Source organism: Petaurus breviceps, unplaced genomic scaffold (genome assembly GCF_028583685.1).
Source record: "Petaurus breviceps papuanus isolate PSGF00001 unplaced genomic scaffold, PetGlider_PUasm1.0 77, whole genome shotgun sequence".
Classification (NCBI taxonomy): Eukaryota; Metazoa; Chordata; class Mammalia; order Diprotodontia; family Petauridae; genus Petaurus; species Petaurus breviceps.
Genome location: NW_027186492.1, coordinates 4,861,058 through 4,888,726, shown reverse-complemented (window position 1 = coordinate 4,888,726; position 27,669 = coordinate 4,861,058). Strand labels below are relative to the sequence as shown.

Sequence of the window (27,669 nt, the reverse complement as noted above, 5' to 3'; positions counted from 1 at the left end):
GTATACATATACCTATATACACTTATGTATGTATGTTCTTTAGGTTTACTTCCAAAGAAAATAGGACTGATCTTATCCATGCATTTCTGAGAAGCAAGCACAGAGCTTGTAGGAGGAATTCAATACTTGTGCAACAAAGGAAATGTAATAGCTTCAGAAAAGAATCATGATAATATGGTTAAGGTGTTTCTATTTTCTGCATTGAAACCTCACCACAGCACCCTACACTAGTTTTATAATGAAATTCAGCATAAGGCAAGTCTGTATTGGATTCCATTCAAGGGCATTGGTTCCTGAAACCTGAAAGGATTTAATCAGAAGACACTTTGCTCTATAGTTCTATAGATGCCGAGGACAGTTATGGTGAGGATCTGGCATATTTTAGTCCATCTGTGAACTTTAAGGCATAGTGACATGGCAACTATTTCCCTTTGTGGTTTCTGTCTTCATTGTATTACTGAAATTTTTCTAGGTTTTTTTTTTTCCTCCTTGTTAGCCAAGACATCTTTTCTGAGGTGGGGAAGGACGGTTTAATAAGATATATATTCCCCTAACGTTTCATCCCTCATCCAACTCCTTGAACTTCCACACCTGAAGAAACCTTTATTAAGCACTGAATGATTAATAAGAGCACCATATTTTCCTACATTATTCTTTGTATTTCCATTTTTAGGATTGCACTTGTCACATAAATTAAAAATGCAAAAAAAATGTCAAAAACAAAACCAACAGCAACAATTAAAAGAGCTTGACAACACATGGGAAAAGTTTCTGCATTTGGTCTTGACATACTTACAGCAAAGAAAAGTTAAAAAAAAATAGATATTCAGATACTTTAAATGATCTTTAATTTCATTGCTGATAATGCTGCCTCTTTCACTGATGCATATCACAGGTACTTTATCTACTAACTTTATAGAAGCTCATCCTGAATTGCTATTAGCCAGCCTCCTGGAGGATGGCCTCTCAGAGCTTAGCTGTCCCAGTCCTGAGGTGACAGGCCCACAGCTTATCACTAGGCCTGTGCCAGAGGCATTTCTTCCCCTGATAAAGCCTTTGAGAACACCTCCACACCACAAAAACATATTGCAGTAGGACCTTAGAGAAGGAACAATACAAATAAGATTTTATAACCTCCCTTTCTTCCTCCCTTTCCCCCCACCCTACTGCCCTTGAAAGGTGGCATGGTCTATAGGGTGGAGTCAGAGTCCTAGGTTCAGGACTTATTTTGAAACTTTAAACAAGTCACTGTGTCTTTCTCAGCCTTTTCTCTATAAAGTGGGGCTATTATTACTTCCCCTCTGAATAATCCTCAAAACAGAGGGTTGTTCTGAGAATCAAATAATAATAACAATAGCTAGCATTTATCTAAACTTTAAGGTTTACAAAAGCACTTTACAAATATTATCTCCTTTCATCCTCACAATAACTCTGGGAGGTAGGTGCTACTACCATTTATATAGTTGAGGAAAATGAAGCAGACAGCAATTAAGGGACTTGCCCACAGTCATAGCTACTAAGTGTGTGCAATAAGATTTGAATTGAGATCTTTTGACGCCAGGTCCAGCAAGATGGTATTATCAATTAACTTTCTTGGAATAGGGAAATGGTGTCATGAGTGCCAGACTGTGCATTAAACCACACCTTTTACCTATTTGTACAAGATATTTTTATTTCAGCCTTGTGAAAGGAGGCACTCATAATTGCATGTAATTGAATTCCTTAAGAGAGAGTTTAAGACTGCAAAAGTAAAAACTTATATAGGGTTGAGAGTGAGTTGCATACTTTATCTCATATAATATGAAATATCAACTTTCTATTCCATTTTACAATTCAGAAAACTGAGCATTGGATTAGGCAGTGGGGGGAGGGGGTGAGTGGAGATACAAAATTTAAATAAGACTGCCTCCTTGGAGTTTATAGCCTAATAATTCCCTAGAGTGATTCTTTATCTTCCTTTAAAAAAAATTTTGAGTTCCAAATTCTATCCCTCCATCAACCCCTTCCCCATCCATTGAGAAGACAAGAAATACAATATCCATTATACATTTGAAGTCATTAAAACACATTTCCAAATTAACCTTGCTGCAAAAATAAATAAATGAAAAAGGAAGAAACATAAAGAAAGTGAAAAAAGTTTGCTTCAATTTGTGCTCAGTTTTCATCAGATCTTTGTCCAGAGGCAGATGGCATTTTTCATGAGTCCATTGGAACTGTCTTGGATCATTGTATTGATAAGAGTAGCTAAGTCTTTAACATTTGGACAATCTTGCAATATTGCTGTTATTATGTACAATGTTCTACTGATTCTTCTCACTTCACTTTGAAATATGAATTCTTTTAAATCTTCCCAGGTTTTTCTGAAATCATCCTGCTGTCATTTCTTATAGCAGAATAGTATTCCATCACAATTACCTACTACAACTTGTTCAACCATTCCCCAGTTAAGGAGAATTACCTCAATTTTCAATTCTTTGCCACCACAAAAAGAGCTGTTTTAAATATTTTTTGTATTTGTAGGTTCTTTTCCCTTTTTAAAAAATCTCTTTGTGATACAGACAGTAGTGGTATTGCTGGATCAAAGGGTATGTATAGTTTCATAGCCCTTTGAGCATAGTTCCAAATTGTTCCCCGGATTGGTTGGATTATTTCATAAATCTATCAACAATCCATTAGTATCCCAATTTTCCCACATGCTCCCCAAGATTTATCATTTTCCTTTTCTGTCCTGTTAGCCAATCTGATAGGTGTGAGGTGGTATCTCAGAGTTGTTTTAATTTGCATTTCTCTAATCAGTAGTGATTTAGATCACTTTTTCATATGAGTATAGATAGTTTTGGTTTCTTCTAAACATTGCCTATTTCTATCTTTTGACCATTTAGCAGTTGGGGAATGGCTCTTTTTAAAAGTTTGGCTCAGTTTCATATATATTTGAGAAATGAGACATTTTTTATCAGGGAAATTTACTATAAAATCCCCACCCAGTTTTCTGCTTTCCTTCTCATTTTGGCTATAGTAGTTTTGCTTGTGTCGAAATTTTTAATTTTATGTAATCAAAATTATCCATTTTACTTCTCATGATCCTGGTTATCATGGTTATTTACTACTGGGTATTGTGTACTTAATTTATTCCTCTGATCCACTGCTTTATTTTTTATTCAGTATTTGATTGGTTGATGATTATCTCTTGGTAATATAATTTGAAATTTGGTACCGCTAGGCCACATTTCTTCACATTTTTTGTCATTGATTCCCTTGATATTCTTGATTTTTTGTTTTTCCAGATGAATTGTTATTATTTTTACTGGCATATAACTGGGCAAAATAACTCCTAATAATTGCTTTGATTCCATCTTCATTGATAGTATATTTACCTTTTTAATTTTTGATACTGGTAATTTGGTTTTCTTCTTTTTTAAAAATCATATTAACCAGTGGTTTATTTTTTTTTTAACATAATACCAGCTCCTTGTTTTATTTATTAGTTTAATGACTTTTTACTTTCATTTTATTATCTTTTCCTTGGATTTTCATTTTGGGGTTTAATTTAGGATCTAAAATTTGTTCTTTTTCTAGTCTTTTTAGTTGCATACCCAATTTATTGATCTGCTCTTTCTCTCTCTTATTGGTGTATACATTAAGAGATACATATTTTCCCTGAAGTACTGCTTTGACCACATTCCATAAATTTTGGTATGTTGCCTCATTGTTGTCATTATCTTTAATGAAATTATTGAATGTTGCTATGATTTGTTTTTTTTACTCATTTTTAGGACTAGATTATTTAGTTTCCAATTAATTTTTTATCTATGCTTCCATGGCCCTTTATTGAATGTAAATTTTATTGTATTGTGGTCTAAAAAGGATGCATTTATTATTCCTTCTTTTCTGCATTTGTTTGTGAGATTTTTATGTCCTAATACATGATCAATTTTTGTGAAGGTGTTAGAGGGCAGTTTTCAGTAGGAAATTATTTAGATCAATCTTTTTGTTGAAGCAAGTATCATAGCCTGACTGAAGCCATTGTATGATGTGGGAGCCAGATTGGTTGGTGCCTTTTGATATGATGCAAAAGGGTAAAGTTAAATACAGATATATGGAAAGAAACCTTTATCACATAGCTACTAGGGTACTTGGAATGGATAAGATAGGATCACCTGACTCAGCATATCCCAAACTGTGTCCACCAAACTAAAATTTTTTTTGATGTACTGACATTATTTCCTCTAAAATATTAAATATGAAATTGTATATGTGTTAGAGTATCCATTATATGCAGCAGTTTTCCAGCATGAAACTAGACTAATTTGCTTCTACTTTGTTACAGTAGTTCCTCAACTCACCTTTCTCCTAGGGGTATTTTATACCTTCATACTCACCCATTCTCTAACATTTATAGGGTCTGATGATGATATTTAAGAGTGTGTCCTATAGCCAAAATATTTTGGGAAATGTTGACTAAATTGTTAAAATTTTCCAAGACCCATCAGTATACATGATGAATTCAGTGGTGTAAATGAAAACTTCACTGAAAGGGAGCCAAACTCTGATTAATTGTAATGACCAATCTTGTAAAGCACATTTCCTTCCTTTTTCTAGAAAGGTAGGAAGATTGTTGATGCAAATGCTATATATGTTATCAGATGCAGTCTCTATATTTGATCTTGCTAAATTGTTTTTTTTCTATGTTACAAATGTAGTTCAGGTATGGCATGCCATGTGTCATGTCACCTGTACCCGCTAACCCAAACCGTCTCACACACCCAACCTGAACTAATGTTGGCAGGTCAGAGGTTCCCAGAGGGGGATATTCTATGCTAATATTACTTAGTTCTCAGGGTACTGTGGTTTGTATGTGGAGGGGTGTGTTTGGATGTAGATGTGCGTGTATTTCTCTACTTGCCATGTTAGTTCCTGAGCCCCCATTGGTGTGCTCTCCATTTACACACAGTCAGTCACAATGATATTAATTCTTGAAATATTTACTACAAGATAAGGTAAAAGCAATAATAATCATAACTTTTACTCAGAGGCAAATGCAGAAATAGTCACAACACTCAATGGAAGGCAAAAGCAAGAATTATCAAAATATCACAGCTTATTCATAAACCTGAGTCACACCTTTCCATTAGTGCACACTCGGTGTCTGTGAATCAGAGGGAGTGGACATACATTTATAAAAATCTACCAATGAGGTTCATGATTAGGGAAACCCATGTGCTGAAGGCAACTCATAACTCTGGACTGCAGGCCTTGATGTCTTTAGGGAATAATCTATATGTTATCTAGAAGACAACTTCACTCCTAATTGCTCCCTTTCTGGTCCACAGAGTTCTGCTGCTAGGCAAAGCTACCTCTGCTGTTCTTAAGGATGCTGGAACAGTTCAAAACTGTTTTAGCACATAGCTTCCTGAAGAAGTGATATGTTCTTTTAGCAAAATATGTCAGCATTATGCTATTTTGGTGAAAAGCAGTTTCTTTAAGCCTGGAATCTGTCAGGCTTTTTCAGCTCTCTTCTTTATGGGCTATGAGGGTTTTCCCTTTCTCAAACCAGAGGGGCAATAAGGGTACATAAGCACCCCTGAGAGGTTTCCTCTTCTCAGGCATTAGTTGGCTCTAATGGGCAATAAACTCAATCAACTCTTCTCTTTTCTTCTAGCTGGCTTTTAGCAGCTATAGCACACTCTAATCCAACAGCTCCTTAAATCCTCTGCAAAGCCTGCCTCTTAGTTATACTTACATCTAGTTGGCTTCTATATTCTGTAATCAGTTTCTCTCCTTGCCTCCTCTGTCTTCTGTCACCAACTTCTTATGACTCTTCCTGTTTTTAGCTTCTTCTCATCTCATGTCTCCTGTATCTCCATCTGGCCATCACTCTCTAGCTTCTAATGCCTCAAATGAGAGTATGTTTGTTCTTAGTGACTCATGTCTACCTTATGATGTGAAACTTAAAAAAAATACTATTTCCTATGAGATAAGACTTTACCAATCCTTTTATAATCCTTTCATCATCCTCAAATAGCTCTGTTCTTCAAAACTCTGAAAACAGTTGTGTACAAAGAAACCCATAGACCACAGAGCTTTGCGACCATCAGTGCCTCAGTGCCATTACCACTGAGCTGCTTTTCAAAAAGATCCTCTTGGTACATTTATTTGAGTGACTGCTTTCTTTTTTATGTATGTTTTTATTTTCTTTTAAAATAAATATTTATTTTGATATTTATTTTATTTAAATATTTTGTGTACCTTTAATTTTATTTTGAAAATAAATTATTAAGCATTTATTTTCTCTATTTCTAGTCCTCTGTCCACTGAAGGAAGAAAAAAAGAAAGAAAGAAGGAAAGAAAGAAAAACCCTTGTAACAAATGTGCATAGTCAAGCAAGACAAAATCCTGTCCTGTCCATTCCCAAAAATATATGTTCCATTTTGTATCTTGAATGCAGTAGCACAGTTCATTACCAGTTCTCTGGAATCCTAGCTGGTCACTCTAGTGATCAGAGCTCTTAAGTGTTTCAGTTATTTGTTTTTACAATATTATTGTTAATTATATAAATTGTTTTCTTGATTCTGTTCAGTTCACTCTGTATCAGTTCATATAAGTCTTCTAAGGTTTCTCTGAAACTGTCCCTTTTATAATTTCCTGATAAATAATATCCCATTACATTCATATACCATAATTCATCCAGATATTACCCAGCTGATAGGCATGTATGGTTTCCAATTCATCACCATTAGAAGCAGATTTGGGGGGGGGCGGCCAGGTGGCGCAGTGAGTAAAAGCGCTGGCCCTGGAGTTGGGAAACCCGGAATCAGTTCTGGCCTCAGATACTTAACACCCACACAAAATAACTGGCCTTGTAACCTTGAGCAAGTTACTTAACCCCAATTGCTTTAAAAAAAAGAAGAAGATTTGGTGGGGTAACATATTAATCCTTTTCCTCTTTGATATCTTTAGGGCATGATGGTAGTGGTATTGCTGGATCAAAGAGAATGCACAGTTTAGTAACTTTGGGAGCATAGTTACAAATTGTTTTATAGAATGAGTGAAATAACTCATAGTTCTTCCAGCAGTGTATTTATTTGCATGTTTTCCCCAGTCCCTCCAACATACGTCATTTTCTTTCTTTTTTTTTTTTTTACCATCTTTGTCAATCAGAAAGGATCCAGGTAGAATCTCAGATTTGTTTTAATTTGCTTTTCTCTAATTGTTGGTGACTTGGAGCACTTTTTTATGTATGGTTTTGATAACTTAGATTTCTTTATCAAATTGATATGAAATACCCAAACATGTCCTTGAACCATTTATCAACTTGGGAATGACTCTTATTCTTATAAATTTGAATCAATTTCTTGCATATTTCAGAAATGAGACTTTTATTAGAGAAATTTGTTGCCAAGATTTCTTCCCATGTAATTTTCCTTTCTGATTTTTATTGCTCTGGGGAGAAAAAACTAAAAAAAAAAAAATTTTGTATCATCAAAATTGTCCATTTTTTCATTTGTGATTCTCTCTATTCTTTTATTGTGAACTCTTCCTCTGTCCATAAATCTTATAGGAAATTTCTTCCTTGTTTCTCAAATTTGTTTATTATGTAACCTTTCATATCTAAGCCATGTATCTTTATTAGGAGCTTATCTTGATGTAAGCTGTGAGATGTTTGTGTATACCAGCTGTGGGACCATGAGGCCAAATGTGGCCCTCTAGGTCCTCAAGTGCAGCCCTTTGACCACATCCAAACAATTTTGTTCCTCAAGTTTGGATTTGGTCAAAGGGCCGCATTCGAGGACCTAGAGGGTCACATATAGTCTTGAGGCCACAGATTCCCCACCCCTGGCCTACCCCTAGTTTGTGTCATAACGTTTTCTGGTTATCCCAGCAACTTTTGTCAAATAGCGCAACCCCAGTAGCTGAGGTTTGTCAAATACTATGCAGCTAGGTTTATTGGCTTTTACATATTGTACTAATTTGTTCCACTGATTGACTTCTCTTTTTTTAGTCAGTACCAAATCATTTTGATGATAAGTACTTTGTAGTATAGTTTAAGATCTGATATTCCGAGGCAAGAGTTAGGTTCTCTGAACAGTCTATGTCTCTCCCCAAGGACTTTTATCTGGGGGACTGTGTCTCTTTTCAAGCTGATTTTATCAGTGCTCCACACACAACTGTTCTTTTTTCTTCTCCTTTCAACGACTCCCAAATGTCCACAGAGCACAGGGGCAGGCAGTACCTTCAACACAAAGAAGCATTCACAGTGGAGGAGGAGGGTATATGGAGAAGTGATTGTGATATGAAAACAAAAAAAAAGACATCACAAAAACTTTAAAATAAAGTTATCTTAGGTACTGGCTAATTTTCTTTGATTATGTGGCATTGAACCTGTAGCCAGTACCCTTTTTACTCTTGATCTCCATATTCCTCCCCCTTCTCTTTTTCCTGATAACGCCCTTTGCCTGTGTAACTTGACTGTTGCATCACCCTGGGAGTAGTTCCAGCACTATAATGTAATAACTTCGTTCAGTGGGAATCGAATGTATAGTCTCTGATTGTAGATTTTTAACTCCACCCAGAACCTTGAAGAGGTTCTGGAAATTTGGGGAAAAATTATAATGCGGTACATGTTTCATGGCTCTGGAGAAAGTTCATCAGTATCTCTGTTGACACAAGCTCTTGAAGAATAATTTCAATTTCGTACTATTTTTCCAGCAAGAGGGAAGCATTTCTTTGGAGGGTAGGATTCTATTAGAAACAGACCAGACTACTGCTTACGACCTCCCATTCCCTCAGGTGCATCATAGCACTTTATCCCTTCCCCCAAATCTAAGGAACGAATCAAGGTGCTGTATATTTAACAAGTGGGTGAGCAAAGGATATTTTTAGTAATCCATGTTTATTTTGTTCTAGCAAAGTCTGTTCTCTGTTCAGTACTGATGTTTGTTTAACAGACTTTTTTGAAAATCAGAAATGAGCAAGTTTTCTTAATTGGATTCAAGTTCTTGTTTTAACTTTGCCAGCTCTCAAAACCCTTGATTTCCATTTAGTGGAAATTGAATTTTAAATTTGCTTTTAGGAGATCTGTGTCATATTCTCCAGACTACCTACCAGTTAGCTGCTCCCTTCTTACATTTCTCCAGTTAGAGATATAAATGTAATCTGTTATGAGAGGCAGCATGGCATGCTGGAAAGCGCACTGGATTTAGTCAGGCTCCAGGTCTGAATCCGAGTTGTGACTTACTACTTGTTTTGTTGTCTTTGTGTATGTCACATCACCGTTCCAGGCCCCAATTTCTTCATCTGCAAAATGAGGCCTTTCAAACTAAATGATTTCTAAAGGGTACTTCTGGCTGTCAATGGCACTCCATGATCCTTTCCTTTATATCCTCATAGGGATGATTTTAAGATAAATGAAAGAATAAATGTGAAACCCTTTGAGATCCATATGAGAAAGCTATTTTTTGCTCACATTTATATCTCATGTCCCAAGCCGCCTGTTCATTCCTGCATAAATTACATTATGCAGTGGCTTTGCTTAGCCATACATATCCTGGTAGGATTTGATGCAGTCATTCTTCATCTCACATTCCGGGCATATTTACCTTCTGAGTAATGGCCACTACTAACTCCACAGAGTGGAAAAAAACTGAGTTTTAAGCAAGTTTTTGAAATTTCTCCCCACTGGCATATACATCAACTATTTGAAATACAAAGAAAAGGAAGGTCATTATAGACTTTCTGCATTTGTATGTACATCATGTCCTTGGTAGAATAAACAGAGACTGAAGTCAAAAGTTTATGATAACAAGAGAGTTCTAAGCAGGATTTTCCTGAGAAAGAAGTAATTTTTCTAATCCTTCCCTTTTTCTTCTAACAGATTTTTTTTGTTGTTGTTTTTTTGGTGTGGTCCTATGGTTTTATTGGTGTTTGAGAACTCCCCTTCCACACTTGTATATCAGGACCTATCCTGTATCTCATTGTTTTAGAGAGTTGGACAAAAGACTGAGAATTTAAGTGACTTACCCAGTCTCACAGCTAGTACGTCAGAGATGAAACTTGAACCCCAGAGACCCTAACCAATAGGCCATGCTGCCTTACACATATTACTAATAATATATTAGCATATAATAACTTTAACTTAAAGTTGTGGTTATGTTCTTACATTGATAAGTATTTTCACTTTATGAAAAGATATAACTGTCACTTGACCCTTTTTTGTATGTGTATATCAATCTCAAAAACTGAAATTTACCCCTTCTTATCTCACTAGAATCATAGGATTTACTAATGGCAACTTGTAGGTCATGTCCTCCGGATTCTTCTAAGAAGATCTTGAGGCCCAGCAATGTAGAGACTTTCTGCATTTGTATGCAGAAATGACAACGCCACTTCAGATCTAATAAGTCCAAAAACCTGGACCTGAACTTGTCGTTCATGAGAATATTTGAGTTTCTAAAATTCATAATTGTAGAGCATAGTATTAAAATCACCAATTTCTCCAATTCATCTCTGTGAGCTTTTGCCAATGCAGATTCCAGTGACATCATTCTTTTACATGTTTGCAGTGTTCTCATTTGTTGGCCTTCTGAGTACAAGGTTCTTTCTCTTTAATGTTAGATGTTTGATCAGAGCTCAGTGTAAATGAAATAGAACTTTACCCATCCTCAGATAATGTAGTAAAAAGCTATGGTAATAGTTATGCTATGGAACATATGCTAGCTAAAGGAAACTAGCCAAGAGGTGCAGTGGTTAGAGTTTGGGGTCTGAAGTCAGAGGAAGTCCTGAGTTCAAATCTAGACTTAGACACTTTTTGTGTGACCCTGAGCAAGTCACTTAATCACTGTCTGTCTGTTTCCTCAATTGGTAAAATGGGAATAAGAATAGCACCTACAGGGGCGGCCAGGTAGCACAGCGAGTAAGAGCACTGGCCCCAGAGTCGGGATGACCTGGGATCGAATCTGGGCTCAGACACTTAGCACTCACCCAGAAACAACTGGCCGTGTAACCTTGAGTAAGTTATTAACCCCAATTGCTTAGGGGTGGTCAGGTGGCTCAGTGAGTAAGAGCACTGACCCCAGAGTCAGGATGACCTGGGATCAAATCCGGGCTCAGATACTTAGCACCACACCCAGAAATAACTGGCTGTGTAACCTTGAGCAAGTTACTTAACCCCAATTGCTTTTAAAAAAAAATAACACCTACCTTCCAGGATTGTTGTGAAGATTATATGAGATAATATTCATAAGGTACTTAGCACAATGCCTAGAACATAGTAAGTACTTAATACATACTTGTTTCCTTCCTTCTTTCAACTGAAATTTAGTTTTGTCCATTGTTCATGTTGCATGTCCTTTTCCCTTGATTCAGCTTTCTTCACTCTACATCACTTCATACAAGTCATCTTATATTTCTCTGAATTCCTCATATTCAACATTTCTTATGGCATTCTATTAGATTTGTATGCCACAATTTGTCCAGCCTTTGCCAGTCAATAAGAATCCATTTTGTTTCCACATTTTTTGCTACCACAAAGTGCTGCTATGAATATTTCATTATATGTAGGACTCTCTTTTTCTGTCATTGACCTTCTTATGGAATTGTCCATTAATGGAATTGCCAGTCAACAGTTTAGTGCCTTTTTTCTAATAATTATATTGTTTCCCAGGACGGTTGCATCAATTTACAGATTCACCAATGATATATTAGTATGCTTATCTTCTGTAGCCCCTCCAATACTGAGAGTTTCCATTTTTAAAAAAATCATCTTTGGAAATTTGATCTCACCCCCCCCTTTTTTTTTTTTTACAAATGTGGAAACTAAGACCCAGAGTTAATTAAGTGACTTACCTAAGATCACATAATTGGCTAGTTGGTATCATTCAGATATTATTTTAATTATATTTTTTTCATATATTTTCTCTTTAGGTTCATGTGCTCCCAGCTACCTAATCAAGTTCTGAAGAGCATAAGCATCATTGACAGCCCTGGAATTCTTTCTGGAGAGAAACAACGTATCAGCAGAGGTGAATTGTTTTATTATTATAATAATTATTTTTATAATTATACATTTTACATAATTATATATTCCTATATTATTATTATAATTATTCAGTTTCTCTTTATTATTTATCACATATAATTTTTATGTATTTCTTTCTTTATAAGATAAAGGCAGAAGAGTGAGTGCTTCCTGAATTCTTTTTTCTGTTTCATTTCATCAATCTATTGATACAGCGCCTATCAAATTAATGCCTACAAAGCTTGGGAGGATGTCTTAAGACTGAAAGAACCCCAAGAAACTAACAGGGAAGCCACAGACTAACAATAAGGAACAGATTCAAAGTTATTAAGTGACCTCTAGAGTTCCATAAAAGTTTACACTTCAAACCATCTCCTACCTCAGATAAGCTTTATGCACCTAAAGTGCATAGCCACTTGCTTGTTTTTTGTATTAATTGCTCATTAGACTTTGGTCTGCATAGGAAAAGTACAGAACATAGTAGAAAGCAAGCTAGTGTTAGAGCAAGAATGCTTCCTTTGCTTTCTTCACAGGGGGAAATATCACACACGTAACTTCTACATCACAGGGAGGTAAAGGAACCTCTCTGAATTTTTTGCTTCAGAATCCAAAATTGGAAACTTACCAATTGTGTGAGCTTTTATTCCTGAAAAATTTTAATAATGAAACTCAGTAGTGTGTCTGAGTTTGGATTTTACACAATTCTATCTGTAAAATTATAGACTTTATAACTTTGGAGGTCCTTGGAATTTCTTGAATGATGGAGTGCCATTTAGTCCCAGAAAAATATATATAATTCTCAGGACTCAGGAAGTCTGGGTATAGACATTCCATTTGGATAGCACTAAAGTCATGAAAAACTTCTCAATTATGTAAAACAACCTCTAGGACATCATTTAGAAAAAGACTATGATATAAAGGGGTCAACCCACTCTATTTTTAAGGAAATGGAATCTCCAAAGATGTATTTGCTATTTTAAATAAAGCAGACTAGAGATACCATTGCCTCAGTCATAGCAGTTGTCAACCTTTTTGCTCTTAGGACCCATTTGCACTCCTAAATTACTGAGGTTCCCCACCCCCAAAGATCTTTTGTTTATATGGGTTTTACCTATTGATATTTACTATATTAGAAATTAAAACATCTTAGCATTATTTTTTCAATTTTTTAGCATTTTTATTTAAAGTTTTGAGTTCTAAATTCTATTCTTCCCTCTCTCCCCCCCTCCCTGAGATGGCAAGCAATCAAATATAGGTTCTACATGGTGCAATTATGTAATACATTTACATATTAGTCATTTTACACAAGAAGACTAATAGAAAAAATGAAAGAAAGCCAAAAATAGCCTGCTTCATTCTTCATTCAAACAATACCAGTTCTTTCTCTGGAGGTAGATAATATGCTTCATCATTAGTCCTTTGAGATTATCTTCAATCATTGTATTGCTGAGAATAGCTAAGTCATTCACAGTACATCAAACAGTATTGCTGTTACTATGTACAATGTTCTCTTGGTTCTGTTCACTTCACTATGCATCAGTTCGTGTAAATCTTTCCAGGTTTTTCTAAAATCATCCTGCTTATCTTTTCTTATAGCACAATAATATTCCATTACAATCATATACAGTGGCTTGTTTAGACCTTTCCCAGTTGATGGGCATCCCTTCAATTTCCAAGTCTTAGCCACCACAAAAAGAGCTGCGCTAAATATTTTTGTATAAATAGATTCTTTTCCCTTTTTTTGGATGTCTTTGGGATATAAACCTAGCAGTGATATTTTAGCATTATCAATGATAATAGTTTTAACCTTGTAGACTGCCTGAAAGGATCTTGGAGATCCCCAAGGGTGCCTGGAACATATAACCCATAGATAAGTATTAGGACATGGCCAGTGGAGGAATTAGTTTTGCTCAATAACATATTGTGTGGGTTTGTATGTATGTGTATATGTATGTATGTATATTATATATAACATACACATATATATTTGACTAAAAATAATAATCAGGTAATAACTAGAATCTAGAGCTCTCTTAGTACCTGTACATTTTCCCTTCCACTTTACAGGGGCAATTAACTATCTAAGACAATCAAAACAGCTATAATAGAATCCACTGGGAAAGAATGCAGGAAGGGTTGACAGGATAAGGGAGGTATCCTGGGACAAAGAAAGAAGGGGAGGAAAAAGTGCAAAGTAAACATACCAGAGATAAGTATCCCTTTCTGCTGGCATTTCAGAAATGCTGCCTTGGTTTTTCAGCTAGTCTCACTCCCACAGAACACATGGCAGTTCCTCGAGATCATTTCTATGTACAACAGTTCCTCCTAATGTTAGCCCCCCTGTGGTTTCCACACTGGAAGGAAACAATGCATGTGCTTGAATTATGAAATCAGTGAATTAGAAGAGATCTTTTACAAAACCATTGAGGCTGTCCATCAGCCTCCAGGAATAATTGTACTATCCAATATAGGCAGTTTTGTCAGTTCCAATCTTTGCTGAGTTCTTTTTAAACACACAAATTTATCAAGCTGCCACTGGGACTTTAGCTCTGGGTTAATTGTCATAGAATATTAGAATTTTAGAGCAGGAAAGAAGGAAGGAGGGGAGGAAGAAAGGAAAAAAGTTTTTATCAGATTATTCCTATGGGACTGGCACTATGTTAAACACTGGCAATACTAATCAAAAGAAAGATCTCTGCCCTGAAGGAGCTTAGATTCTAATAGAAGAAGAAATAGACTAAAAGGAGCTGAAAAGGGAAAGACTGGGTAGAGCAGGGTTGGGGGGCCACTCTGGGGGAGGGGTGGCCCTATGGAGGGATATTCTAGGGTAACAGACCAGTCACTGGGATTGTAGCCTGTTCCTAGGCAAGGCAGCCCCAGCTGCGGAGGGAAGTTCCAGGATGAACTAGCAATAGAGAAGGCATAGTTTTGAAGTCCAGAAAGTCAAGGGTCCATTGTCCTATGTAGCAGTGCAAGGAGGGTAGATTTCAGAAGACTGGAGAATTTCGTGTCCGTGGTGAGGACATATTGTAAGACTATATTTTCAGTTTTGTTTCAGTTTTAGTCTGCAGTCTGAATTCTTTTTAGCCAAATCCCACCTTCTTGCTATCCATAGTCCGCTTGGCCTATACTAATTTTCTCTTCTTTTCTGTTTTAAGTAGTCAATGGTTGTGAGTTCCCATGTGGCAAATATGCATACATATGGTGGTTAGGTGTGTTGTGTTTTTTTTTTTTTAACATGTGGATTCCTTATATTCTTTAAAGAAAAAAAAGCCCCATTTTCCAGTATGCTTTGAAATATGGTTCCTTCAAAGACACTTTGTAATAACCTGACTCATATCCTGTTACAGCATTGTGCAGATCAGTAGGGTAGCATAAAACTTCAGTGTGTTAGAAGTAGATGGCACCAAAGATTATAACAATACCCCCATTACATTACAATAGTGCTTAGTGTAAGAAAGGTCTTAAAAGAGACCACTCTAGGAAAAGAATGCAGTGCAGATGTATCACTCTAAAATATGTCATACCAAAATATAGGCATTTTCAACTACAATTTCACACAAAGACAATATTATACCTTATGTCTATTTCATTTTAAGATATCAAAAATGCTCTCTGTCACTCAGTCTCTCTGTATTTTTATATATTAGATCTGACTTTCCAAACTACCACCACCACCACTGAGTCCTCTTAAAAATCCCCAAATCTATAAACTAACTAGGAATCCAGGACAGAATAAATTGAGAGTAGCTAGAAGCTTTAGGTCTGTAAGCAAAAAAATTCAGAGAAGTCATCCCTCTTTGACTTTAATTGCAGCATAAGCAAATCTCCATCCTCTGTAATGACAATGTCACTTCAGCAGTATTTATTCTTGGGGAGACAAAAAAAGAGGCAACTGGGGGAGGGGAAGTATTTTTCTTCTTCTGGCCACCTTCCTCTCCATTACCTTTTGCCCTTTCCCTGGTAAGTTGATAGGATGGTGGAAATCTGAAGTGAATAGGCAATATACTTTCAGTTTTTAAAATATTAGTAAATAGTATGATTTCTTTTTAGCTAAATCCTGTTTTTTGCTAACCAAGGGCTTCATGGCATATTACTAATTCCCATTTTCTCTCTCTCTCTCTTTTCTTCTTTACTATTTCAAGTAGCGAGTGGTTGTGTAACTGCCCTAAAGTGTCTTTATTGGAGAGAGAAGGGGTCTGAGAAGTACAATGGGCAGGTTGAGTGTTTTATATTTTTATATATGTTCATAGGCTCTGGTGACTTCTTAAAATAATAAGAATTTTCTGTGGTGGGATGAAATGAAGGCTGTCCCATATATCTCATTGAGATGCTCTCAATGGAACTGGAGACCCTGTTATTCACATTTGGAGAAACTTAGACATGAACCATACTTGGAGCTAAAGAGAAATAATGATCCTGCTACAGGATAGAGCGGTTGGTGGTAAGGTCAGACTCCCAGGATCAGATCTGGTCTGTGTAAACCCAAATTCCTCATAGGGCAGGGGCCACAGGTGACAGTAGCTTCTTTCAAAGCCCAGCAGAACTATAATCTCATTTTCTAATTTTTCCCTACTGCTAACCCAGTCTGTCTCTGTGGACAGAGTGTTGCCACCTACAGAAATTTCAAGTGACTGCTTCTATATATTACTATGGCATTAAAGGTCAGTCTTCTAATCTAAGGGTTCAAGTCCCACCTTAGATACATATTGGCTGTCAGATGCTGGGCAAATCACAAAACCTCTCAGTGCCTGAGGGCTCTCTGAGGTTATAACTTCTATCACAGCCCTGGGTGGCATAATGCACATAAAACACTTTGCAAATCTTAAAGACTATATTAATGCTGACCATTATCTGCTATCTGCATGGGTAGAGGGAGTAGCCTTACCAGGAAGTCCAGACAAAAAGTCTCAAGTTTGAACAACCACAGCAACAAAAATCATACTATCAGACTTCTACTCCAATGCCATCTTGGGTCCTAGACGGCTATAGGACTGAAACACAAGCTCTGGTAGGTCCTTCCAAGCTAGAGAAACTTTGATCATGGACCAAGCCAAAATAAAAAAAAATTTTGGATTTCTCTTGTCTAAGGACCAGCCTAGTTATATTCAGAAGATGATCATGACAGCAGGTGATGACCTCATTCAGCCAAAGTTGTCCATTGAAGAGGATCTGTGTGAGGTGTGGGCAGGTAAAGGAAACCAGAGATTCTGGAAGTATGGAAGGAACTGGTTTTAGTTATGTGTTAAAAGTTAGTAGGTAACGAAGAAACAGAAGGGTAATTAGGCTGATAGGGGAGAGGCAGAGAGGAAAGAGTTCAGTGGAACCATTTATTAAGCACCTAACATATACCAGGCTCCTTCCTAGGTGCTTTACAAATATCTCAAGTAAAAGAGACTGGAACTAGGGAACTAGACTGCTTCTTTGGTGACTGCTGGAGCTCAGGGAAAGTTCCATCTTGGACTAGGGGGTGGGTAGCACAATGAACTAGAGAATATACACATCCTGGGTCATTAAAATAACATCTATGTAATTAGGCACAGATAGGTGACTAAAAAGGAAGCATCCAAAATGATGCAGTATCAGTGATGTACATTATAGTATATAGAAATAGACAAGGGGGGTGGCTAGGTGGCTCAGTGAGTAGAGCACCGGCCCTGGAGACAGGAGAACCTGAGTTCAAATCCAGCCTCAGACACTTAGCACTTACTAGCCGTGTAACCTTGGGCAAGTCACTTTACCCCAACTGCCCTGCCTTCCCCCTCCAAAAAACAAAACCAAAATAGACAAGGAGAACCTATATCTCTTGTCTGCACCTTCAGTTGCCTGCCTGTGCTATATAGAATTTGTACCCATGTAAGTCCTCATATAGTAAAGTGGAGTTTGTTGCCCATCAGACTAACCTTGAGAGTATATTGCTATCAGTGAATTACTACAGACAGCACAGATCTCAAGCAAGATTGTGAATTGGGGGAATGAGTCTCTACAGGCCTAGTCTCCTCTTCCTGCTCTCTTGCTGTGAAGTTCTCTTCTCTCTCTTGTCCTGTTCTCTGGCCGTCAGTTCCCAGCCCCAGCAAAACTTGTTGGAAAAGAGGGTGTCGATTTCAATGTGTGGTTTGCATTTAAATCCTTAGCCCTGATTACAGTGTTGTCTTATCATAGAATATCATATATCCTCAAACTCATTACAAGTATATGTATAATTTATATGTGTGTACATATATATATATATTAATATCTATTCACACATATAGACATACATGCATATGTAGGGTGGTGAATGGAGGAAAAGCCTTCCTAGGATTAAAATCATACTACTAAGCAAATTCCTCTGCCTGATATAAGCAAAATAGGAGCTAAAAAGAAATGCTTCTACCTTTCTGAAGCTATGTGCCCAGAAAGGGTCCTTAAACCTATGAACTATTTCCCTACAGAGTATCCCAACAAGATATAAGCTGCTTGAGGGTAAGGACTCATTTTCATCTTTGTAGTACTTAATAAATGCTTATTAATTGATGTAAGTGCCTGAAAAGACACATTTGAGTCATAGTAGCTGTAGGTATAGTTCACATTCTTTCATTAATAACCTTAGTAATCAAATGCTTAAAAACCTAGTCATCCGGGAAGTTCTTCTTTTAAGTTGTTCCTTCTTGGAGGTTGTGAGTCTGGTCTCCAGCCTCCCACACCATCCAACTTGCTGCCAGTTTTTGGGGGGTTGGGGGTAGTGGCAGGGTTAGGACTCTAAGGAACCAGAGGAGTTGAGAAAACTGTTTATTTGTGTCTTTAGCGTCAAAGCTACAGAAGATAGTTTATGATAGTGGTATCCAACTCAGATGGAAATGGATTTTACAAGCTGCAGCATTCAGAAAATGTCTAAGATCCTGATGGGGGTACAGACAAAGGTAGCAATTCAATGCCTTCCATCTTTAACATATCTTAAGGCCTGACATCTTCAATAACAACAACACTACGTGCAATAAAGGGAAAGTGAGAACATTGAGGTAAAATAGACAAGATACCTATGGGTCTCATGTTGATATGATTTTAAAAATGTAACGCTAAGTTTTATTGTATTTTTACTTTTTTTCTTAAATATTTCCCATTTATATTATAAGCTGGCTTAGGTCAAGGTTGGGAATGTTGGCTACATGTTTGAAACCTCTAGCTTAAAACATTTTGAGAAATGAGGCACACACAAATTGTGTGGTGATAAGAGATCCCCAGGCACAGTATTCCAGAGGTTTTGTATTTGTGATTTATTCTTGTGTAGAAGAGGTCAATGCAGCAATATGTGTGCTCAGCTATATGGGATTGGTGAGTATGTAGTGGAACCACAGAGAATTGTTTCTGGAAAAGATGTTGTGAAAACTAGAGCACATCTAACCATGAAGATTTTTGTTGGTACTATTAAAAAGATAACAGAAAAATATGATTTAAAAGACTGTTTTGGGGATGACTAGGTGGCACAGTGAATAGAGCACCGGCCCTGGTGTCAGGAGGTCCTGAGTTCAAATTCGGCCTCTGACGCTTAACACAAAAACTAGCCATGTGACCTTGGGCAAGTCACTTAACCCCAATTGCCCTCCAAAAAGCAAAATAAATTAAAAAATAAAATAAAAGACTGTTTTGAAAGATAGGGTAAGGGGGCAGCTAGATGGCACAGTGAATAGAGCACCAGCCCTGGAGTCAGGAGGACCTGAGTTCAAATCCAGCCTCAGACACTTAACACTTTCTAGCCGTGTGACCTTGGGCAAGTCACTTAACCCAATTGCCCAGCCTTCCCCCCTCCAAAAAACAAAAAAAGCAAAGAAAGATAGGTTAAGACTGAGCCATAAAAGTTATGGAAGATTGGCATATTAGAAATGAGAGGACTTATGAAACTTTTCTCAGTAGTTAAAGGGATTAGAAATATATATATTTGTCTATATATGAGGGTATATGGGCATATGAATACATATGTGAATGTGTATATATATGTTTACAGTTATACATAGATAGAGGGCACAGGACCAATTTAACAAGAAGGAATGATACTTAAAAGATGAAATTAAGAGGTGAGAGGAATATAATGAGAGGAGATGGGGAGAGACAGATTGGGGTAAACTATCTCATACAGAAGAGGCAAGGGAAAATGGTTACAATGGAGGGGAAGAATAGGAAGGCAAAAGGGAATGAGTCAACCTTATTCCCATTGAATTTGCCTTGGGGAGGGAATGAAATATACACTAAATAGGGTATCTCACCCTCCAGGAGAATGGGGGGGGAAGGGGATGACAGGGGGGATGATAAGAAGGAGGGGAGGCTGGGGGGGAGGGAAGTTGGAAGCACTCACTTTTGAAAATAGACAAGATCAAAGTAGAGAATAGAACAAATGGGAGGTGGGATAGGAGGGAGGGAAATATAGTCAGTCTTTTACAATATATCTACTATGTTATTGTTTTGCATTAGCTACACACGTACAACCTATACTGAACTGCGTATCTTCTCAGTAAGGGTGGGTGACAAGGAAGGAAGGGAACGAAACTGAAATTGAAAGTTTTAAAATCAAATATATATATATATATGTGTGTGTGTGTGGGTATATATATGTATTTATATATATATATATATATATACTATTATTAATACCATCTTACATGTAATTGGGAAACAAGATATACAGGCACTGAGGCATAGAGATCCACTGGAAAACTAGAAAGGGGTATGGGAGAAAATGTGGGAGAGAGCAGATTGGAGGAGGGGATATCCTGTGGGACTGCTGTTTTGGGGGGATGGGTGGGGGAAAAACGGGCAGAAAATTTGTAACTCAAAATCTGGTGGAAATGAATGATGTAAATCAGAAGTTAATAAAGCATTAAAAAAAAAAAAGAAATGAGAGGATTTGCTTTGTACCTTTTGATGGCCAGCATGCAGTTGACAAAATTATTGTTCAGAAATATACTTGGTAAAACTAACAAAAGGAAAGGCCCTTTCATAGGAAGAGATGCAGGCTGTTGGCTCAGAAAAAGGTGTTGAGGTGGCTCAGGCAACTTTCTGGGTCATGGAAGAAATTCTGAAGATGTAGAAGACACTTTGAACATGGTGGCAGCAGAGGCAGTTAGGGAGGTGGAGATGGTGGATATAATGGATTTGATGGAGATGGTGGCAACTATGGAGGTATTCCTGGCTATAGTAGTAGAAAGGGTTATGGTGATGGTGGTGGTGGTGGACTGGGGTGCAGAAACCAAGGTGATGGATATAGGTGTGGTAGTGGTGGAGGAAAGATAAGATGATCACAATGAAGAAGGAAATTTGGGTGGTAGTAACTGTGATAGTAACAGGAATGAATGATTGTCAAAATTATAGTGAACAACCTCAAATTATGGACTCATGAAAATAGGAAGTTTTGATGGAATGAGCTCAGGCCTTCTTAAGGTGGTATGTATGGTAGCCAGAGGTTCTAAAAAACTTATCAGAAGCTCTTAACAGAAGACATGAAGGAGTTGTCAAGAAATCAACAAGTCACTTCATGGGTTACAATTGAAGTCATGTAATCAGATGCATTAGAGGAACCATAAAAATCAGCCACAGAAGGAATGAAGATCTATAGTGAGAACAGTCCTGCAGCTTAAGCAGGAGAATCGTTCTTTTTCAGGATTGTCATAGCTACAGTATGCACGGAGTATACCTGTTGATTAATGCAAGGTAGAGTCAATTAGGCGTACATTTATGAGGTCTTAAATCTCTTATAGTTTTATCTTTTGTTTTCCTTTTCACAACATTAAATGTATTGCCCTGTAAATTGTGGCAATGGTACCAGGGATAAAAAATTAAGGAATTTTTAACCTTTTTCTAAAATTAAATAAATAAACATTTTTCTCCTGTTATAGTTGAAAGCCTCTCTCTTCTTTCTGTTCCAGATAGAAATGGCAAACAACCAGGCACCATCATCCATATAATAACTGGGGAGAGAAAATAAAGATTAAAATAATTTCTCAGCTTTCTTTCTTCTCCAGACTAAATAATTGTATGGTACAGGGAAAGACTTAATGTTCCTATTTGATAGCAATATTAGTATCGCTGTATTTGTTGTAAAACATAGTATAGAGCATCTCAAAAATTGACCTCTACTATTTATACTTAACACTCTGTTAACACTCTCCTTTTTTTTTTTTTTATAAAGCAATTGGGATTAAGTAAGTTGCTCAAGGTTACACGGGCAGGTGTTTCTGGGTGTGGTGCTAAGTATCTGAGCCCGGATTCAATCCCCGAGGTCATCCCAACACTGAGGCCGGTGCTCTTACTGTGCCACCTGGTTGCCCCTAAGCAATTGGGATTAAGTAACTTGCTCAAGGTTACACGGGCAGGTGTTTCTTGGTGTGTGCTAAGTGTCTGTGCCTGGATTCGATCCCAGGTCATCCCGACTCTTGGGCCAGTGCTCTTACTCACTGTGAACATTCTCCTTTTAACACTCTCCTTTCATGAACCAAATCTTAGAACTGGTATCGAGTGGTTAACAGTGTGCCATCTTAAATATTAATTTAAAAAATTTATTATTAAATTAATTAAAAATCATTCTTAAAGTCTTCTTCTCTAATTCAATTCAGCAAGCATTTATTAAGTCTATGCTGCTACTGCTACTGGATATGCCTGCTACTGTGGCTACAAGGACAAAAATAAAACCTTCTGCCCTCAAGGAGCTTACAATTTACAGGGGAAATGTACATAAAATGTGTATGTATGTGTGTAGTGTATATATCTAGATCTATATAGATATATATGTACACACACACACACACATATATATATACACACAAAATAAATAAAATGTTATTTCCGGGAAGTCTCTAGTTATGACTTTTTTATGGCTACTGAAGTAAATACAAATAAATAATGTGTATCCTTTTAAGCAGTTTCCAGGAATAACCAAGCCATTGTCTTTAGGAGTTCTGTAAACAAAACAAAACAAAACAAAACAAAAAACCAAACCCCAAGTGATTGGTGTGGGAGTATTTTAATTTGCTTCTTCATTTGGATGCCTATGATTCTTCCTTCCCATCATGGGCAGCCTTCAACTTAAGAGTTTCCTTAGTTCCTTTATAATTATCAGCAGGTCTTCAGGAACAGAAGGAAAAATACATAGCTATGGGTTTTTTTTGTTTAATTATTAATCTGTGACTTCATTGGTTACTTCCTTTTTGCAACCTTCCATAAAGACTAGTTTTTTGTTTTTCTTAAATTTCTACCAAAACAGCAGGAGGGATATGAGTATCCAAATAAGCAGCAACAGCAAAGAGTTAAGGTTTACAAAGTATTTTCCACACAGCAGTTGTGAGGTAAGCAATGACTAAGTAAGCTACCCCTAGTCACAAAGCTGGCTATCTGAGCCAAGAGGGGAACCCCCATCTTCTGACTTCATATCTAAGGCTTCTTCCACCACACCAAGCAGCCTTACCAAGAAGTATTTATACTATTAATAATTTTGTCCAAATTGCCACATAGAAGCCTAGCATTCTTGTAAGACTTGATTTCTCTCTTATGATGGATGCATTTCAATGAAAGGGATCGGTGAGTGAGATTTGGAACATTAAGTGTTCTGTGTGTGAGACCTTCCTTCCCCCCCTCCCCCCTTACATAAAAAATAATTTTATTAAGGAAGACAGTGGTGGATGAGATGAGCCAGTTGGTGGGTCATTGCTTCAGTGAAGTTATCCTAGAAATTCGTGTTTCTAAATGAGACTGTGAGAGACAGCATACGCAGCATCTGTCAGTAATTTTCTTTTTCCTGGTTAATTTAGTTTGATACTGCTTCTTGTACACCATTGGTGTCACTTGGATAACATTTTCTGCCATAATACAGAAACTCAGAGGGCTTAATTTTTAACATGTCATAACACCATTGATTTAGAACTAGAAGATATCTTGGGGTCACCTCATGTAGCCCCGTCTTACAAAAGAGGAGAGGTCACATAGGTCGTAAGAGGAAAGGTCAAAATTTGAACTCAGGCCTTTTGTTTCCAAATCCAGCACTCTTTACCACATTCCCTACATGTGGTCACAGTTTTCCTTAGATAACTGCCCTATGGTATTTTCTCTGCAACTCTAATTAGAATGCTAGTGTCTTTGTTAAGATGCTTGCAATGAGAGGAACATCTGAAAATTTAAGATTTTAATTAAATGTAATTAAAATTTCAGAACCTAAGGAGCCAGTGTAGTAGATAGGGTGCTAGACAAGATTAGGAGTTAGGAAGTCTTATGTTCAAGCCCCTCCTTAAATTGTCAAAAATGTCAGCCAAATATTAAATGCCAAATTATTATTAAAGAAATAATGAATATTATTATTGTTATTATTAGACATTTTTATGATGTCTCATAGGATCATAGATTTTGGGCTTAAGGGATCTTAGAGGTCATCTAATCCAAGACCAGATTTACAGATGAGGAAACCGAGGTCCATAGAGGCCAAGTAATTAAGGTCACACAAATAGTAAGTGGAAAAGCTGGGATTTGAACCCTGGTCTCCTGACTCAAATCCAGTGCCCTTTCTAGTATCCCTATGGTTTCCAAAGGGAATTCTAGATTTGAGGTTAGAAAGGTGCTTCAAGGTCACCCAATAACCCTTCACATTATAAAGGAGGAAACTGAGGCCCAGTGAAGTGACTTGTCCACAGTCATACAGAGTGTAAATGGCAGAGCTGACATTTAGCCTCAGGTCCTGACTCCAAATCTGTCATTATTTGTTTTGCAGCCTTCAAATGACTGACAGTAATTATAACAACAGCTTTTAGTGTTCTAAGATTTCTTTGACCATGAACATAGAACCAGTGCTAAGTCTTTTCCTAACATTTTAAATAATTAAAGAAAAACTCTGGTTCTTTGATATTGGGCAAGTCACTTAACATCTCAGTGTCCCAAATGATTCACTCTGAAGACAAGCTTCAAAAGAGTTGGTAATCTACATTAGTAAAGGGATTTTCCTTACCAGGCATTCCCTGCATGAGCAAATATTATATGAGGTTTTAAGATTTTTTCCTTAGAAAAGGCAAACTTTTGTTTTAGGAGAGACAGTATATAGAAGAAAATGGACAATATCATATGCGTGCCAGACAGGTACAGCAACAGACATGAACTCAAAGCGTGAACAAGGTCAAATTAGAAGGTCCTTATTTTGTAATGAGATTTAAGAACAGTAATAGCAATCATAAAAGCACAACAGACAATTACAGGATAGTTAGATGTGAAGGTGGTGGTTTACACATGTAATCACTGCTACTTAGGGAGACTAAGCCTGGTAGATCCCTTGAGTTCAGAAGTTCTAAACTGCAGTTGGACCAAAGCCATTTGGGTGACCATGCTAAGTCCAGCACAACCTTCCCCCCCCCCCCCCTAGGAATGGAGGGCCAGCAAGTTGCCTAAGGAAGGGAGAACTGGACCATGTTGGAAAAGCTGGACATGGGAAAGCTTCCATACTGATCAGGATTTAGATCAGCCCTGTGAGTAGCTATGACATTTCCAGCCTGGGCGAGATTGGAGACCAAGTCTCAAAAAAAAAAACCAGTGTGATACCACTGTTCTGCCCTCATACAGGAAATCCTGGTTTCCTTTTGTTCCGGAAAGATTGCTGACAAACAATTCATGTCGCCTTTCCAGCTGGTACCAAAGGAAATTCTAAATTACAAAAGTTGTCATTTCTGTTCTTAATGTGATCTCTTTCTTCACTGAGGTTTAAAGCAGCAAGTAATGGACCTGCTGTCCATTTTGAGTATCATTTAACATTTTAAAAGAATAATTTTTCATGGCATCTGACTTGACCTAAACTGACAGAAGCAGTTAGGTATAGAAGCTAACATACTTGCCTTAGAGTCAAGAAAAGCTTGATTCAAATCTCACCTCTGGCACTTATTAATTATGTGACCAAACTTGAGTTTCATTTTCATCATCTCTGAAATAGATGTAATAATTCCATTAGCACTTCCCTTATGGGGTTGTTTGGAGACTCTAATGAGATAAGGTGAGACAATTTAGCTATGTTAATGTCTATTGTAATTTTTATTAACTTGTTTAAAACTGAATACTGAGAGGGTGGGGTGCCATAGGGGATAAAGTGCCCGACTTGGAATTTGAATTGAGTTTGAATCCTGTATCTGAGTGATTCTTCGTGACTGAACCTCTCCCAGGCACAGTCTCATCTGTAAAATGGGTCCAGCACCTAACAGGGTTGTACTGAAGGACTAATCAAATGAGATAATATATGCCAGGTCCTTTTGTAAAGCATATTGGAAACCTTAAAGCATACATAAATATTTGCAATTATCACAGTTGTTGCTATTATTTTCTCTCCCCCCCTTTTGGAAAGCAGTTAGGGTTAAGTGACTTGCCCAAGGTCATACAGCTAGCTTTTGATTTGTGTGTGTTGTGTCTGAGGCCAGATTTGAACTCAGGTCCTCCTGACTCCAGGGCTGGTACTCTATTCACTCTGCCACCTAGCCGCCCTGTTGCTATTATTTTCATTCTTGGGTAGTTTATCATCCAGTTCAAAAACCTGCCTGCTCTTCAAGGCTTTGTGCTAGAGCAGTAAAAACAAAAATGAACCAGTCCCTGCCTGACCTCAAAGAATTTACATTCTTTTTAGTTAACATTTTTTGAGTACCACTATGAACACAGCACATTCCGATATACTCTGATACCAATGTAATGGGGGAAAGAGGTAGAAAAAATTTTTGTCCTTATGAAGCTTATATTCTGAACAGACTGACAAAACCTTGTGCTATGAACAGATCACTACAATGAATTGAGCAACCAATCAGATGCATGTAACACAGCAATGGCTCATTCATCAGTCAACCTTGGAGACTGAGTTGTTCTATAAAAGTTAATTTTCCAAGTAATTGATGCTTAACCCTTCAAGCATTAAAATGTCTGGTGGTTAAAGCCAGAACTGGGAGGAGAGTCCTGGTACCTTTCTTTGAGGTCTGAATTTAGAGAGCTGCTTCCTGCATCCTAGAAACAGCAGATTTTAATGCCAAGTTACAGAGATTAATTTGTGAAAATAGGAAATTTCCTCAGGCCAATCTGTGCTTCTCTTTCCTTTGTGTTAATCATTGTGGTTGTAAATATTTCTAATATGCATTTCATACTTTTCTGCTTTCTTATGCAAGGGATTCTGTATATAATTAACCTTTTGGAACTAACAAAGGGTTAGCATGGACCATAATGCAGTTCTTTGCTTTTAAGCTTTCTGTCCCCTCTCAAGTATCAAACCTAAATTAAGGTGGTGGCTCTGGGAATTTCTAGGATGGGATGGATGTGAGAGCTAGTCAAGAGATGGAATGAAGAAAGAAGATAGTGATAAGAGTCAGAGATCAGTGATACCATTAACAGAAATAGGAAAGGCAAAAAGAAAAACAGGTTTATGGAGAAAGATCCATTCGAACTGGGTTCAGTTCAAACTTCCGGTTGTTTGAATTGCCCTCAGGGTGTGCAGGGTGGAGACATCCAGTAAGTGGTTTGGAATGTAGGTTTAGGTTGTGGGAAAAAGGTCAGAACCAAAGGTATCCATATAGAAGGCTGAGTACATATACTTGCAGAAGCCTGTGGGCTCCCACTTACGTGATCTCTCTGTCTCTGTCCCTCTCTGTCTCTGCCTCTGTCTCTCTATCTCTCCCCCTCCCTCCTTT

General features: G+C 37.3%; 1 protein-coding gene across 1 annotated transcript in view; it reads left to right on the top strand.

The window, feature by feature from the left end:
• EHD4 (EH domain containing 4) overlaps nt 1–27,669 on the top strand; it is a 104,703-nt gene that overhangs the window by 28,761 nt on the left and 48,273 nt on the right. Inside the window, exon 3 of the mRNA XM_069105818.1 lies at nt 11,920–12,017. Within this exon, the coding sequence (XP_068961919.1) occupies nt 11,920–12,017 (98 nt within the window). The remainder of the gene's footprint in view (nt 1–11,919; nt 12,018–27,669) is intronic.